Source organism: Gymnoscopelus microlampas (genome assembly GCF_963454915.1).
Source record: "Gymnoscopelus microlampas genome assembly, chromosome: 20".
NCBI classification, from domain to species: domain Eukaryota; kingdom Metazoa; phylum Chordata; class Actinopteri; order Myctophiformes; family Myctophidae; genus Gymnoscopelus; species Gymnoscopelus microlampas.
Window position 1 is genome coordinate 3,826,592 of NC_139957.1, and position 18,130 is coordinate 3,844,721.

Genomic DNA, 18,130 nt, shown 5'->3' on the forward strand with positions numbered 1-18,130 from the left:
GGCCATTCAATGCCTTAGTAAGTACGTAGGAGGATTCAGTTCTAAATGAAACTTGAAGCCCGGGAACAGAGTAGACTAAAAAAGGGTAAGGGCAGCGTTTGTATATTAGTTGAGTCTGCCTGCGATAAAGACCTGGGCTAATTAGCCTTTCCGCAACCCGCAGCATTACGAATACAATGATCTAAAATGCAATGTTCCTTTACATAAAAGAAACGTGATTTGTGTGCGTGTTAAAGGTTAACCCATTTAGACAGGGGAAAGAATCTGTGTCACTTTTAGATGTCTTTGGCTATTCAAAAATAGCAGATCCACAAGCTCGTAGCGCGGCACTCGGTGCCGCGCTATGAGCTTGTAGATCTGCTATTTTTGAATAGCCAAAGAAATCTAAAAAATGACACAGACGCCTTCCCGGCCTTAATAGACTAAAGCAGCGTCATCCGCACAAAGGCGTTTTCGTTTCAGATCTCTGTGCCGACAAAGCTCCTGGCTTATCCCAGCTGATGTCTCCATTTTCTAGAAATGTGTGATCACAATCACAAGCCATTGAATATCATCACCCCTCATATTTCTTAAGCTATTGAGACTTTTAGCACCGTTGGCGTACTAATTATCTTGACAGGAGTGAAACAAACATGTCAATGGTGCAACGGATTAAAATACACAAATAAATGAGTTAATTTGAAGATGAGTGTTTGCAGATCAAACCTGCCTCATTAATTGTTTGGAATTCTGCCCATGCCACCATTGACTAAGTGGCGTGCTATATTTACTGGGGTGTTAACAACAATTTTGAGGTACTTTGACTTCATGACTCCTTCCGAGTTTACTTTTTTCCTCTACTCCAGTGCATCTGAGGCAAATGTTTTATTTTTTACTCCACTGCATTTATTTGACAGCTTTATTTACTAGTTAAAAGTAGGGTAAGGGATTTACTTTAGTTGAAATAAGAGTTAAATAGCTCTATATTCTGATAGTACTCATTGCTATAGAGTGTTTGTTCAGTAAAAGGAGTCTCCCATGTCTCTCCAGCTCTTTATTAAACAGAGAATGCATTTCAGTGCTCTCTCCTGATTGGCTTAAATGTTGTCACCTACCTGAACATGTACTATTTATTATAATATAGTACTTTAACCTTTTTTTAAAAGAATATGTATATGTCACTTACCCTACCTTTAAGTTGCAGATTAAGATTATTAATAATCAAATTATGAATCGAAAACCTACTAAATGTTTTGATGTGACGCGATGTGTGCTTGTAGATCAGCTATTTTCAAACAGCAAAAAATATAAAATATGGCTAAGTTAATGATCAATAATCATAGTTCAATAACATCACATATATGATTCTGAAATGGTCATTCTACATAATCAATAGTTTTGCTTTTGCCACTTTAAAGGACCATGTCACCCATTTTCAACCTATATCTTCATATTATTGGTCCTCACTAAGGCTCGTTATAAGGTCGCACCATTTCTGTCTTCTCACTGTATGTCAGAGGAGGGCTGTGGACAAGATTGTAAAGATTGTTGGGTTTAGCAAGATTTAAAATGCAAGAATGGCTTCTATATTTCAGCATGCTTTACTTTAACTTTACATGAAAGGAACGGCTGTGGTATATGTGTTAGCTTGGAATCCCAATCGATGATGTCATTGGTAGGCAGGTTTCAACCAATGAGATGCAAAGTCAGCAATGGTGTCATCATCTTAAAGGAGCACATCACCCATTTTCAATCTTATCTGTATATCGCTAATGCTCATTATAAGTATATATTCTGATGCAGCACTTGCCCTAGCCTTGACAACCTTGCAGGCTTTTGCAAAGGTTAAAATGTAATGTAGGTAGCATGTTATGTAGACAGGTGCCAGGTTCATTTGTTGACCTGGCGTCCTATATGTGTGTGTATAGTTTCAATCAGATTATCATTTGTTTTATATTATACTGTTTAGACAGATGATCGGTTCTTGGTTTACTTACTGTATGCTACTAGATAACTATTTCTATGCATTTGATGTATTACCTCGTGTTTAGCTTGCTTACTGCAAGTCACTCTAGATTAAAAGTGTCTGCTAAATGCCTAAATTGTTAATTGAAATACCTTTGTACTTTGAATTAAGCATGATTTCTAATGCATGACCTTTACCTAGAACAAAGTACTTCTGCCCTGTAGTGTGGCTATACTTTCATTCAAGTTCAAAAGTACATCTTCCTCCACCACTATATAAGTGATACACACACACACACACACACACACACACACACACACACACACACACACACACACACACACACACACACACACACACACACACACACACACACACATCAGGTATTATGGTTATACTAGGAGGAAGATTTTTTTCAAAAAAGTGTACAGAAATTGTTAAAATTATGTTTTTATGTGGACACGCCTCCAGTTCATTAAGTATACCTGGTTCTCACCTTAGCACCTCCTCCACCACCTTAGCACCACCCACGTGTCCTAGTCCCTCCGCCTCCTCATGCCCACACCTGTTGTGTTATGATAATGAGGGGGAGGGTACATTTTTACTATGTCACTAAAGCGCCGTTTCTCTATTGGCACGTTTGACCCTCAATGTTTCAGCCTCCAGGTAGAAACTCAAAATAGTCAGAGAAGACATAAAACACCATAAAACCACCACCGGGGGGCTTAATGAAGTTCTATCAACCTCATAGACACATGAAAAACAGAAAAAGTGCAATAACATGGCACCACCTCTTTAACTTTTTGTGTTTTTTCGTAGATTAATGCCCTACTTGATCATACCACAGCGTGACACAAAAGCATCGCAAGCAGCAGATCTACAAGCTCGAAACGCGGCACGAAGCGTCGCGTTTTGAGCTTGTGGATCTGCTACGGATGTCGGGGCTGAAACCTTGTTCAAAACCATAACTTTTCAAAAAAAAAAAAAAAAAAGAACCTTAGTCACAAGCTGTTGTTAATCTTCTTTTTTTGCTTAAATATTCATAAAACCCACAGGCAGACTTAACCACTTTCAGTGTCACTTAAAAAGTTTAAAAAATAGCAACAATCGCGGGTCTACAAGCTCGCGGCGCATTAGCTTTGCGAGCTTCTAGAGCGGCTGTTTTTGCTACTTTTGTGTGACACTGTAGTGTAGTATGATGAAGTAGGGCATTTAACCCATTGAGACCTGTAGGCGATTCTTAAAAATGTTTTCTGAATCCTAACAGTTTTTTGAAAAAAAAAAAAAAAAAATCAAGATTTTTCAAAAATCTACAAGCTCATAGCGCGGCACCCGGTGCCGCGCTATGAGCTTGGAAATATCTGCTATTTTTGAATAGCCAAAGAAATCTAAAGTGACACAGATGCGTTCCAGGTCTTAATGGGTTGACTCATTCACTGCCAGACTTATTTCTGGCTGCGTTTGCCCACTGCCAGCAATTTTTTTTTTTAATCCTTTCAACTGGTCACAGAAAATGTATATTCATTATGATCACTTGTCCGATCGTTTTGTAAACACACACGCTATGTGTATGCTTGCCCAGAGAAAAAAAAACTACAACCGCGATGGCCCCCCTTGCCGTCTAATATACCATTTCTCGCCAACAATGCACGCTATTCTTACCTTTTCAACTGGCCACAGAAAATGTATATCCTTATGATCCCTTGTCCGACTGTTTGTAAACACACACGCGCTACGTGTGAGCGCCGCCCAGAGAACCGGGACATTTCCTTGCAGCAGCATGATGAAAACACGATGTCTCGCGGGGCACAGGGGAAAAAATGTCAACTCGAGCGTTTTACTGAAAAAGTTAAAGAGCTGGTGCCATGTTTTTGCACTTTTTCAGTTTTTCATGTGTCTATGAGGTTGATAGAACTTCATTAAGCCCCCTGGTGGTGTTTTTATGGTGTGTTATGTCTTCTCTGACTATTTTGAGTTTCTACCTGGAGGCTGAAACCTTGAGGGTCAAACGCGCCAATAGAAAAACAGCGCTTTAGTGACATAGTAAAAACATACCCTCCCCCTCATTATCATAACACAACAGGTGTGGGCATGAGGAGGCGGAGGGACTAGGACAGGTGGGTGGTGCTAAGGTGGTGGAGGAGGTGCTAAGGTGAGAACCAGGTATACTTAATGAACTGGAGGCGTGTCCACATAAAAACATAATTTTAACAATTTCTGTACACTTTTTTGAAAAAAAATCTTCCTCCTAGTATAACCATAATACCTGATGATTATGTTTTAGGGGGTGGGGGGGAATCACTGAAAATCACGGCACCCCGTCTTTAAACAGGAAGTGGACGCAGGCAGAAATGACGTTGTTTCCGGATCCGGGTGAGTGGAAAGTGAACCTGATCACTAGACGGATAGAGAACAGCGCGATCTTTTATAAAGCCAAAAAAAAACAAAAAAAAGTTTTTTACGTCCGTGGCAGAATTGGTATTTGGGAAAAAAAACACATATTTTACATCCATGGCAGTGAATGAGTTAATTTACGGAAAACACATGAAAAGATGAAATATGGAGATTACAAGCTTCTGCGCGACAGCGACGGTAATGTTCTACACTGAGCGGTGCTGAAGCTAAAGGCAGCGAGGCGTTCACTTCGCACTTGAAGCCTTTGTTGGAAGTGACATGACAGCGTTTTGATGACAGCCTTTGATTGCAGCGGTTGCATCGGCTCGCGATCGCATCCACTCGAACGGGGATCACGCAGAGAGGCCTGTCACAATTATTACATAATAGCCCGAGTGCAATTATGCGAGCTAATCACAGTTATTGTTAGAGTCTTTCCATTCGTCTGTATAGAACGTCTGGATGAAATGAACAGATATGTAATTTTTTCCATCATTATGTCTGTCTTTGTCCACGTTAAATAAAGACCTGAGGCTGATTCTGCAAATGTCTTCTAAATAAGTAGTTTTCAAACTTTTTCGTGCCGCGGACCCCCATCTGAAAATGTTTTGTGCGAGGGATCCCCAAAGGAGAAGATTTTAGTTTAAAAAATATATTTCAACACTTTCACGATGTTTGAAAACCAGCTGTTCTAAACCACTGTTCTAAGAGTTTTCTGAAAAACGTATGCTGCTATATACTGTATGGCTAAAATCTAAAATAACACGGACGCTTTCCCGGTTTTAATGGGTTAACCACTTTCAACCCAATCTGGGAACTCATTTGTTTTTGCCTCTGGGGGCACTACCTACTTTTTTGTGTAGAGACAGGAACTCGGTTTGGCTCCTCCCCGTTCTTAGTTCACTTCCTTCTGTGTTCATTCCTACTGACAACAACACTACATGTTTAGGGCAGAGCTGCTGACAGATTTCTTTCAACCTGATGTCCTTGATGTTTTAGACAGTTAGGGAAAAGAAATGTTGGAAAATATCCACACATTTTCAGAACTGTTCTCAAAATAGCAAAAATAGCAGATCTACATGCTCACAACTTTGTGAAAAATGTGTAAACTATAAAATGATTAAGTACATGGCCCAGGCCTGCCAACCCTCCTGGATCCTGCAGGAGTCTCCTTGACCACATCTCCTGGAGGACTCCTGGATTGTGGATTTCTCCTTGATTTGGTATCAAACTCCCAAAATTCACCAGAACACAGGAAATGACATCTTCTATGTTAAAACGCAATTTTATTGAGCTTGTAGATCGGCTAGATTTATTTCTATGTTTTGCATCCCGCCCGTGTGTCCGTCCGTCCGTCCGTGTGTTCGTCTGTCTGCGAGCAGCTTGTCTCCGGCACTCTTGGCCCGGTCGTTGCAAAACTGTGCACAGGATTGGTTAGTTTTTGAAAATCATAAACGCAGCATTCGATTTCCGTGAAATTGTGCATGCACATTCCGACTAGGCCAAGGAAGAGATGCCACTTGAAAAATGTCAAATCAGCCTCATGGTGGCGCTATAACAGGCCAATTTGCGTTTATACCTATAACTGCACTGATCTGTGTGAAACTTTGGACGCATACTTCAGTCTAGAGGCCAAGGAAAAACCTTCTCCCTGCATTTTTCACGTCTGCCTTTTATAGCGCCACCAGGAGGCTGATTTTTGTAAAACATTTTCTATGCTATTACTCCTTCAGATTCTGTCCAAAAATCACACAAATCGGTACACAGTATCTCTATAGTCATGTGATCACGATGGATGTGTCCGATATTTCCTATTCCATCCAAGTTTGCAGGATAGGTCTGTATTGAACAAAATGCCTCATCTCATGAACGCAGCATGCAATTTCCGTGACATTTTGCCCTCTAGGCCGAGGAAGAAATGCCACCCTTTTCACATTGGCCTGTTATAGTGCCACCAGCAGGTCTAATTTAGCAAAACACATTTTTGGAACAAAATGCCTCAAATTATGAATGCAGTGTCTGATTGCCGTGAAAGGCCTAAGAAGAAATGGCACCCTTTTCACATTGGCCTATTATAGCGCCACCAGGAGGCCACAATAACCTACCTGACCTGGCGGAGACCTCCGAGGAGCACTTATATCACAAGTATATAGTTGTTAAATATACAACTTATTTGTCTTATCTGCCCCGTGAAACAAAGCCTAATGATTGCATAAATGCCATTTTTATAAATAATGTTCCAATGTTCAAGGACTGAAATGCAATTATATCGTTAATCACAATTATTTGAGCGACAATTTAATCGTCGAGTAAAATGTCATAATCGTGACAGCCCTATAGCGCTGGGAAGAATCTTTTGTCTTTTCCATAGAAATGCATAACAGACAGGTGCTCTCTCAGCTCAAAGAAACGCTTGGCACAGTCGCGTAACGAGGCAACAGTAGGCCCCGACGCGAGGTGGTCACAGCGGGCCCTCATGAACGCGCATACTGTACATGTGCGCGTGAACATTTTGCGGTTATTAGTGGTTTCTGATACTCGGGTTTGTGACGGATTTCGGGTACATAAACAACGGTTAACAATTATAATGTTAAGGGGCCCACCCCCTTGATTTTTTAATCAAATTTTTTTATATATATATATATATTTATTTATTTTTTTATTTTATTTTTTCTGGGTGGAGAGGGGCCCCTAACGTCATGGGCCCCAACGCAACCGCGTTTTCTGCGTGACGGTAGTGACGCCCCTGGCTTGGCATGGACACAGGCCCCCTAACACGTCATGCTTTAGGGCAGTGGTTCTCAACCTGTGGTACGCGTACCACCGGTGGTACTTGAGCCCCCCCCTGGTGGTACGCGGAAGAATCTTCCCAAAAATGAAAAAAGTGGGGGGAAAATGAAAAAAAAAAAATTATATATATGAAAACATAATAAAACTATCGAAATACTACTTTGAATGGAAATAACATTACCATAATATCACTCAAATTTAATTTAAAAAAGGTTTTGTTGAACACTTTGTCAGTGTGGGAACAGCGCATTTCCTGGCTGTTACTTTGAATGCGCTGGTACTGGTAGCCACGATCAAAACAAACACGGTGAAGGCCGCAGGGGTGAAAGTGGGCCGGCACGGTCCGGAACGGCGTTCCGGTAAAAGATTCGGTGGCGGAACGCCGTTCCGTTAAGAAAAAGTCAAACGGGACGACGGGACACTCTCACAGATCCGTGATTTCCCCCCACTGTTTGTCTGACTTTTTTTTTTCTCCCCCGTTCCGTATAAACAGCTGCTTTCGCGTGAAGTTAAGTAGTTTCAACTAGGCTACCTGGGTACTTCTACTTCCAGTAGTATGATTTCAAAATAAAACGTGTGTTGAATTGTAACATTACAAGGATAGAGTTTTAAAAAACCTCTTATTCTGAAATGCACATCGTTTTGAAAGGAAACCAGATTTATTTTCTGGAGGCCACTTGACAGCTTTCTGCTCACGGAACACAGCTCCACTTGACTAACGTGCATCGTCAAAATGTCAATAACACGGACGTGGGTCATGGGACATTATGGAATATAAAGACTTTGTGGCAAAAGTTCATATTTACAACCATGATCTCTGAAACCAAGACAATGTGGGGCTATGGAACAAAAGTGTGTTTTCTTTCATCTTTTCAGAAGGTGAGTAATTCATCTTATCTAATGCTGACAGTGGTGGAAAGTAACTAAGTACATGTACTCAAATACTGTACTTGAGTATAATTTTAAGGTAATTTTACTTGACTGGAGTATTTCCAATTTGCAATATTTTTATTTCTATTCCAATACATCTCAGAGGCAAATATTATACTTTTACTCCACCTCAATTATTTGAAAACTTTAGTTACTACTAGTAACTTTGTGGATTTTAATTATTATGACAAAACATACATAAACCGCTTCAGCCCCATTTAAACTTTGGCTTTTTGAAAATGTACTTGGTATTGTACAGTATGGTCAAGTTGGACATGAGTTAATAGCGTCACAATCATTTTTAACCACTTAGCTTTGGCTATTCAAAAATAGCAGGCACCGCGCTATGAGCTTGTAGATCTGCTATTTTTGGAAAAACCTTGAAAAAGTGTTGCATATCTTTGAATATTTTTTTTTTTTTTAAAGCGAAAATGAACTGATATCTTTGCTTCTGGGGGTCCCTGGCACAAAACATTTTCAAATGGGGGTCCACGGCCGAATGTTTATCAATTTAGGGGTCCTTGGCATGATAAAGGTTGAAAACCACTGCCCTAAATCCATCCTAAACCCGCCCAAAAAGCATCAATAACCGCTAATAACCGCCCAAAAAATCGCGCGCGAAGCGCGCGCGCAAAATATCGCACGCGCGCTTCGCGCGCGCACGACGCCAAACGTGCACGCGCGCTGCGCGCGCGTGCACGTTTGGCGGTAATGGTACTTGGAATGACAGATAAAATCTGAGGTGGTACTTGTTGTAAAAAGGTTGAGAACCACTGCTTTAGGGCATTATGTGTTGCCACAGAAAGAAAACCCATTCATTTTTTCCATACATATTTCCGAAAAAACATATATATATATATATATATATATATATATATATATATATATATATATATATATATATATATATATATATATATATATATATATATATATATATATTATTATTATTTTTTTCTCGGCTATTTTTGTTGCCAGACCCAGAGGGTCGGCCTACATGAGGCTTTGTCTGTCCCTCTTTCGTCCCTCTTTTGTCTCTTTTGTCCATATATGGGCATAAAAGGGACACAGACAGACACACACAGGGACACAGACAGGGCTTTGTCTGTCCCTCTTTTGTCCCTCTTTTGTCCATATACTAGAAGTTCGGGCCGCTACGCGGCCCGAACGTCTAGCGTGACGCGTCGTTCACTTTGCAGTGCCACCTTACAGGCACCTCACAGTGTGAGAGAGAGTTTTGTGCTCTCCTAAATCCACGGCAGGCTTTGAAAGTACCCACTTCAGAAAGAGGTGACGTGCATCACCTCTCCAATGACCAAAACCCACTTTGTGATTACTCAGACCTGGTATGGCAGACCTGTGGGGAGTGTGCAGTGGTGTACAATGTGAAAAGATAGTTGAAATCGCAGGAGATGAAGTTAGCAGTTTATTTGTGTAAAGGGTCGTCGGCGTGGGTTGTGTTGAGGATGGAAGCCGTCGAACTGGTGCATCCTACCTATTTATAGGTAGGATGTGATGTCATGCTGTCGTGAGATTACGTCACACTGGCGTGTCTCATCGTGATGTCACGACCGTGATGTCATATGACGTCACACTGGCTACATACATACATACATACTGACAACCGACATGGCGCAGGATTCAAATTGTATATATAGATGGGCATAAAAGGGACACAGACAGACACATACAGTACAGAGATCTCTTTTGTCCCTCTTTCGTCCCTCTTTTGTCCCTCTTTTCCTTCAACCACTAGGGGTCTGGCAGTACCAGGTCTCCTGGTTCTAGTTGGCAAAGAGGTATAGGTGTAGAGGGAAAAAAGAGCAGACCAAGTAAAACAAAAAAAGTTTGATTTGAAACTCAATTTTATAGAATATAGAGGGGGTCCTCTCTCTTCATCTCTCTCTCATCTAGGGGGTCCTTGACCTGAAAAACATTGAAGACCCCCTGAAATATAGTATATAATATAATTAAATATTCAAATATGTTTTGACACAGAATCAAATGTTTTATGGGTCATGATTCACCAGGAGCCTGGATGGCTCGGTTCCAGCCTTCAAATACTTAATATAAATATTTTCGGAAATCTCTATATGGGACAAATTAATGGGTTTCCTATCTGTGGCACCACACAATGGCCACCACTGCTATGCCCAATAGGCTCTATGCACAGCAGCCATATTGGAAAGAAATTGGGCGTCTTCTTACCTCCTTCACAGGTGTTACCAATAACACTAACTAGGCCCGATCCGAGGTTGGTCCAGACAGAGTCCAAAACTCATCATTGTCTCAAAACGTTTCGACTGTCATCCCTTCTAAATAGTCAATTTCCTCCTAGTTCTGTAATTGTGTTTCTACAATATTGACACCTTCTCTTTCTACCTGGCTGGCATTTGCGTGGCTCAAAGTCAACACATCATTACCATCGTACCACCACTCGTCATCGTCTCCAAACATTTCCTCTGTCATCCCTTCTAAATAGTCAATTTCCTCCTCGTGCTTTAGTGGTGTGTGTAACAGATTCACATCATCCTCCTCTTTATCCTTGCCCACATTGTATTGTTCAAGTTCTTCCCTATTTACTTGGCTGGTGTCTTCTTGGCTCAAAGTTAAGACACCATCGCTATTGCACCATCGTTTAAACTCCTCATCGTTCCTAAACATTTCGACTGTTATCCCTTCTAAATAGTCAATTTCCTTCTCGTTCTCTAATGGTGTTCCTACAATATTGACATCCTGGTTGGCGTTTTTGTGGCTCAAATTTAACACATCATTACCATCGTACCACCACTCGTAATCGTTTCCAAACATTTCGACTGTCATCCTTTCTAAATATTCAATTTCCTCCTCATCCTTCAATGGTGTGGCTAACGGTCTGATACCATCATTCATCATCCTCATCGTCGATCGATTTCAGTGGACTGGAATTTTTCCGTTTGTCAGGACCTTCAGGTTTCAGCTTCTTTGAGTGTGTCCTTGAATAGTGTTCTCTCTCTGTGGGCTGTCTATGGGCTGTCATCCCTTCTAAATAGTCAATTTCCTTCTCGTCCTTTAATGATGTCCCTACAATATTGACATCATCATCGTTTGTTCTCGTGCCATTTGTACACTCTCAGAGTTATGGGTTGTTGAAACTAAAAGGTTTGAGAACCACTGCGCTACACTAAATGGAACAGAGCCTTCATTAGAATCATTGGTAACACCTGTGAAAGAAGTAAGGAAGAGGCCCAATTTCTTTCCAATATGGCTGCTGTGCATAGAGCCTATTGAAGAATAATCCCAAACTGTCATGATGTTACAGTAGAGATTCCCCCTCACATCTCAATGGCCCTGGGGGGAGCTATAATCTAGCATTTAGCATTAATCTCTTTGGATTACAGACTGTATATATAGATGAGTGATGCAAAGTGGTTCAAATCGCTTGCAAATCTTTTCCCTGTGCCAGAGCGCTATCATGTGCAGCCTACTGTGTGTTTACTGTACATCATATTTCCAACAAGACCGAGGGGATGACATCATAAATGTCGGGTGGAAACCTCATACTGTATGTCCAAAGCTGTTGCTTTTCACTTTCACTTAAAGGTAGGGTAAGTGATTTGCGTTGGTTAAAATAAGTGTTAAATAGCTCTATATTCTGATAGTACTCATTGCTATAGAGTGTTTGTTCAGTAAAAGGAGTCTCCTTGTCTCTCCACCTCTTTATTAAACAGAAAATGCATTTTCATTTCAGTTTCATTTCCAATTTCATCCAATCAGGATAGAGAACTCAGTCAGGATATAGATTAAACAAGTGAAATTGGAAGTGATGACACTAAGAAATGAGCAGGCAAAATTTGAACTGGAACACTATACAAATTAATCTTAAAAATTGGTACTTTCTCCTGATTGGCTGAGATTTTGGCACCTACCGAAAAATGTATTTCCTGTTTATTAAAGAGCTGGAGAGACGGGGAGACTCCTGTTACTGAACAAACACTCTATAGCAATGATTACTATCAGAGTATAGTGCTTTAACCTTTTACAAAATACTTTTTGTTTTAACCAAAAAATATCACTTACCCTACCTTTTAAAGGAGCAATTCACCCAAAAAATGACTTATTTTCTAGCAATTACACACCCCCATGAAGCCTTGAATTCATTGAAATGTGTTTAGTTTTTGTCGCATCAGCAGCAGAGTCTCTGACCAGAGACTGATCAAATTATTGGCTCAGGAATGTGCTTAAACAAAACATCTCCATGAATTCAAGGCTTCGTGGGGTGTGTAATTGATAGAAAATAAGTATTTTTTTTTGGTGAACTACTTCTTTACAAACAAATCTAAAATGGCAAAAAAAAAATGCAGATATACAAGCGAGTTTGTAGATCGGCTATTTTTGCTACTTTTGTTTGACATCGTAGTATGGCTAAGTAGGTGTAGGGCATTAATTCATGGGAACAAATAAACGCATCTGAAACGTGGAGATACAAGGTTTCCAGCTCACCGGCAACGATACGCATGTGAGAGGATGATAATGGCATTACTCTCCGTATGTAGGGGTCAGAGGTCAAGTATCACGTTTCACAGCCGTGATACTGAAGAGCGGCTTTTCTGCAGATATAACAGGATTAAATGCAGTGGACAAAGTACTCTACTCCAGTGACTTGAGTCAAAGTATATAGATAGTCTACTCCTGGTCGAACATAAGCTGTCAAATATAAGCCCTATATTCCCATTAATTCCTCATTGCTATATCGTTTTTTTTAGTTACGTAACAGAGGTCTCCCCCCGTCTCTCCAGCTCTTTAGTAATCAGAGAAAAAAAAAACATTCTACGTCGGGATAACAATTTCATCCAATCAGGAGAGAGAATGCATGCAGGATTAATGTTTATTAAAGAGCTGGAGAGATGGGGAGGGCCATGTTACTGAACAAACATTCTATACCAATGATTGCTATCAGAATATAGAGCTTTTAATCTTTTTTGTTTTAACGTTAGGGTAAGTGATTTTCTTTGGTTAAAATAAGTGTTAAATAGCTCTATATTCTGATAGTAATTATTGCTATAGTATAGACCCCTTAACAGACGACGTCACACTGATAAGAACCAGTATGCGTGCAACCAGAATGCGTGCAATGAAACCCATTCTATCAGGTCTCGCTAGGACGCGCCTCACTAGCCAAAACACAAGAGGGGGTTGGGCTGTGCTGAAACCAGCGCAGCCCGAAATAACAGGTTGGGAATTGATTGCGTGAAACAATCACCTGTGCGTCCAGTCTCAATGTTAGTAAACAAATAATTGGTCTATAGAGTGTTTGTTCAGTAACAGGAGTCTCCATGTCTCTCCAGCTCTTTATTAAACAGAAAATGCATTTTCAGGTCACGATATCAATTTTATCCAATCAGGATACAGAACTCAGCAGCCAGGAAGGATACAGATTGAACAAGTGCAATTGGAAGTGGTGACACAAAGAAATGAGCAGACACAATTGGAACTGGAACACTAAAAAAATGAAGCTGATAAATGGGTACTCTCAGTCTCTCCTTATTGGCTGAAACGTCAGCTACAGGAACATTTATTTTCTCTGTTTATAAAAGACGGGGAGACCCCTGTTACTGAACAAACACTCTATAGCAATGATTACTATCACAATATAGAGCTTTAACATTTTAACAAAAGCCTTTTTGTTTTAACCAAAAATATCACTTACCATACCTTTAACCACAAAAAAATGTGTTTAAAAAAAAATCACTAAGTATTTTTCTATATATTTTTTCTAGGTCCAGCTATCCCCGTTGGAGTGGATGTCCAGGTGGAGAGCTTGGACAGCATTTCTGAAGTGGATATGGTACGTCTCCCTCTCCATACCAAGTAAATGACCACTAAAGATGTGGTTCTTGACAGCATATAAAGGTTCAGGGTGTCATCACTTGATGTGTCACACCTGTGCCAAACATTTCAGTCCTACAATTTAGTGTACTGCAAAAACCAAAGGACACAAGTGTCCTCTGAGACAGGAAATACCAAGACAAAATAATATTTACAATGATTTACAAACAGAAAAAACAAAACTATAGACAAAGAACACCTCGGGGGGGTCTTTGGCACTAAAAGGTTTGAGAACCACTGCTGTAGATACTAGCCAACTGCAGAGTGAGTCACACCGTAAAAAAAAAACTACCCAAGTGGTTCTCAAGCTTGTCTGGACTCTGGATCACTTGAAAATCTTGAAAGCTTTCACGTCCCACGTGCATCTTGGTGTGTCAGATGCGTGGGCCGCGTGCATTTTCAGAGTATGCACATTTTTATGATCAATCGATTGTGTTACAGCTTGGATCAAAGGAACTGACGTTGTATACTTTAAAGGAGTAGTTCACCCAATTTTTTTTTTGTTTTGTTTTTGTCGCATTTCTAAGCCAACAATTTGATGACCGGCGGAGTATAGGAGACTCAAATGCAGGTCAATTGAGTCTCCTACCGAAGACTCCGCCGGCAGTGTTGGAAAGTAAATAAAGTAATATGTAACTTAAAGTAATATTATTACTTTTTAAACAAGTACTATGTAATAAGTAATATATTACTATGTTTTAGTAACTTTTCCAACACAGTGTTGGAAAGTAATGTTTTTGTAACTTTTCCAACACAGTGTTGGAAAGTAACTAAAGTAATATGTAACTTAAAGTAATATGTTACTTTTTTCTAGTAACTAGTAAAGTAACTAATTACTTTTGGCAGGGAGTAATAAGTAACTATATTACTTTTTAAACAAGTTATATGTAATAAATAATATATTACTATGTTTTAGTAACTTTTCCAACATTGTCCGCCGGTCATCAAATTATTGCGACAGAAACAAAACAAATCTCCATGAATTCAAGGCTTCATGGGGTGTGCAGTTGGTAGAAAATAAGTATTTGTTTGGGTGAACTACTCCTTTAACTCTTTATGAACTGTATCAAAAGGAAAACCAATGTTCAAGGTTTTATATAGCTGCATGGGTAGAGAGGCTGCCTGGGATGCAGCCCCGGCAATGTGTTGAGATGTCCCTGAGCTAGCTAGACACTTAACCCCCAACTGCTCCCCCCCGCGCTCCTCTCTGGGCAGCAATCAGCTTCCTCTGCGGGATCATATATAGCTCTAATTAGGGCCCGAGCACTGCATCAGTGCGAAGCCCATATTGAAATGCAAGCGTTTCCTCCTCTAGCAAATGAATTGCGTTTTTGAGGGGCTGAACGTACTCAAAAAGTTGTGCAACTTTGCACAAGCGGCGAAATATTTCACATTTTATCGGTCTCAAAAGGGGCGTGGCCTAATGGCTCAATAGCGCCCCCTGCAAAATGTCTTAGTTGAAGCCCCACAATGTGGTTTTGCCTACATGTATAACAATTGGTACACACCTGTACCATATCCCGACTTACAAAAAGTCTCTTGGAGTCATGACCTAAACCCAACAGGAAGTCAGCCATTTTTTAATTTATTGTGGCGTTTCAATGCATTTAATGCCATTTCCAGGGGTCGTTCTTTAACAAACTCCTCCTAGGAGGATGGTCAGTCAGATCCTCCTCAAACTCGCTCAGCAGCATACACAAAAGACCGTAACGATGAAACGTTATCAAAAGCGTGAGTTTTCGGGAAATGGTGCTAAAACGGTGTCAAACTTCCATGTTTCAATGCCAAACAGGAAGTGAATATAGCCGATGTACAAGGTCAAGTTTTTTTTTTTTTTACTATGTACAGTAGGTATTGAACTGATTGTTGTACAGACTTGTGGGTGACCTCATTGGACTTGGTTCAGAGTCCTTGTCCCTCATTTGTGTTACTTAGCCTCGCCCCCTTTTCTGATTGGTAGATATTAAAAAATTCCCACATTTTGCCATAACTTTTGACCTGCTGTCGTAGCCAGTTGTGAGTACCCTGATTGTCTCCGCCAGGAGACATTGTTTTCACTTTCCACATGTCAAGCTAACATTGGTCAAGCCTCACGTGACACGTGACAATACGGTGAAATAGTGTGATCTGATTGGCTAGTGACGTATAGCGGCCTATAAATACATGTGTCACTTTGAAAGAGTCTTAGCCTCTTTCAAAGTGAGGTAAGACAGGAATAATCACACTTACTTATACAGACAGGACGAATAGGACACTTATACAGACAGGACGGATAGGACACTTATACAGACAGGACGGTGAGGTAAGACAGGAATAATCACACTTACACAGACAGGACAGATAGGACACTTACATAGGACACTTATACAGACAGGACGGATAGGACACTTATACAGACAGGACGGATAGGACACTTATACAGACAGGACGGATAGGACACTTATACAGACGGATAGGACACTTGTGTCATGTTACTATGACACAGTAACATGTTCTATTTTTTGTATGAATTAGAACATAAGAAGTAGAACATTCCCAACATTCCCAAGTCTGCTGGCGGAGACTTGTGCTCCGAGGAGCACTTTTTCTAGTTGGATTTGTTCTTTGTTGGTGTACTTAGCTCCGCCCCACTTCTGATTGGTCGATATTTGATAGTTCCTATTTTTTGCCATAACTTTTGAACAGTTTGTCGTACATTGAGTCGAGTCATGAGTCGCCTCACTGGACACGTTTGAAAATCCCAGTCCTTCATTAGAGTTACTTGGCTCTACTCCCTGTTGTGATTGGTCGATATTTGCCCCTAACGTTGACAGAGGTGCGAGGGCCCGATCATCGCTGCTTACGGCTTTAATTAGTGGATTAGCATCATTAAAATCGTAGTGTTTCGTCAATAGGCTCTATGCACAGCAGCCATATTGGGAATGAATTGGGCCCCTTCCTTACTTCCTTCACAGGTGTTACCAATGATACTAATTAAGGCTCTGTTCCATTTAGTGTGGCATAGTGGTTGTCTTATTTTCAAGGACCCCCATAACTCTGAGAGTGTACAAATGGAACCAAATGGACCCTCACGGGTCCATTTGGTTCCATTTGTACACTCTCAGAGTTACACACCCACCATAAGGGGCCATTTGGGAACCAAAATGGAGTGTTTCTAGTGAGCCAACATGCACGTTATCAGCTCCCTGACCAGAATGGAACAGAGCCCTTCATCAGTGTCATTGGTAACACCTGTGAAGGAAGTAAGAAGAGGCCCAATTTCTTTCCAATATGGCTGCTGTGCATAGAGCCTATTATCGGGGAACGGCTGACCTGCCCCATGTCCTTATTTGTCCTCATGCCTTCGTACCACCGCAGGACTTCACCATGACGCTCTACCTCAGACACTACTGGAAGGACGAGCGTCTGTCCTTTACCAGCTCCACCAACAAGAGCATGACGTTCGACGGACGCCTGGTCAAGAAGATCTGGGTGCCCGACGTCTTCTTCGTCCACTCCAAGAGGAGCTTCATCCACGACACCACCACCGACAACATCATGATCCGCGTCTTCCCCGACGGACACGTCCTCTACAGCCTGAGGTGAGAGATTGTGATCCGCGAGGATCACGATAGGCTCTATGCACAGCAGCCCAGTGGTGTAAAGTAACTAAGTACATTTACTTAAGTACACTTTTGAGGATTTTTTACTTTACTGGAGTATTTACCATTTTCACTACTTTTACTTCTACTGCATTACATCTCAGAGGCAAATATTGTACTTTTACTCCACTACAATTATTTGACAGCTTTAGTTACTAGTTACTTTGCAGATTTAGATTATTATTACAAAACATACATGAACCCAGGGACGGATTATGGCTTGGGCAAAGTGTGCACATGCACAGGGCCCTGAGCCAATGGGGGGCCTTGGATTTAATAGGCTTTTAAAAAAATATATATAATATACATAATATATATATATATATACCCTAACCCTAAAACCGAAATAAAGTAACCAAAAAACACCCAAAAACGCCCAATATAACCGCAATAACCGCAAAAAAATCCGCGCGTGCTGCGCACGCAGGGGGGGGGGTCCGTTGAGATTTTGTGCACAGGGCCCATTTTCACTTTAATCCGTCTATGCATGAACCACTTCAGCCCTATATACATTTTGACCATTTGAAAATAGCCGATCGACAAGCTCACATGCGACGCATTG

The 18,130-nt window shown here is 40.8% G+C and overlaps 1 protein-coding gene across 1 annotated transcript in view; it reads left to right on the forward strand.

Annotated features, from left to right (window-relative positions):
- The window catches only part of LOC311035978 (gamma-aminobutyric acid receptor subunit rho-2-like), a gene marked incomplete at its 3' end in the record, with an annotated part of 136,344 nt that overhangs the window by 42,215 nt on the left and 75,999 nt on the right, over nt 1-18,130 (forward strand). Inside the window, exons 3-4 of the mRNA XM_084044506.1 lie at nt 13,819-13,886; nt 17,285-17,508. Coding sequence (XP_083900632.1) covers nt 13,819-13,886; nt 17,285-17,508 — 292 coding nt within the window. The remainder of the gene's footprint in view (nt 1-13,818; nt 13,887-17,284; nt 17,509-18,130) is intronic.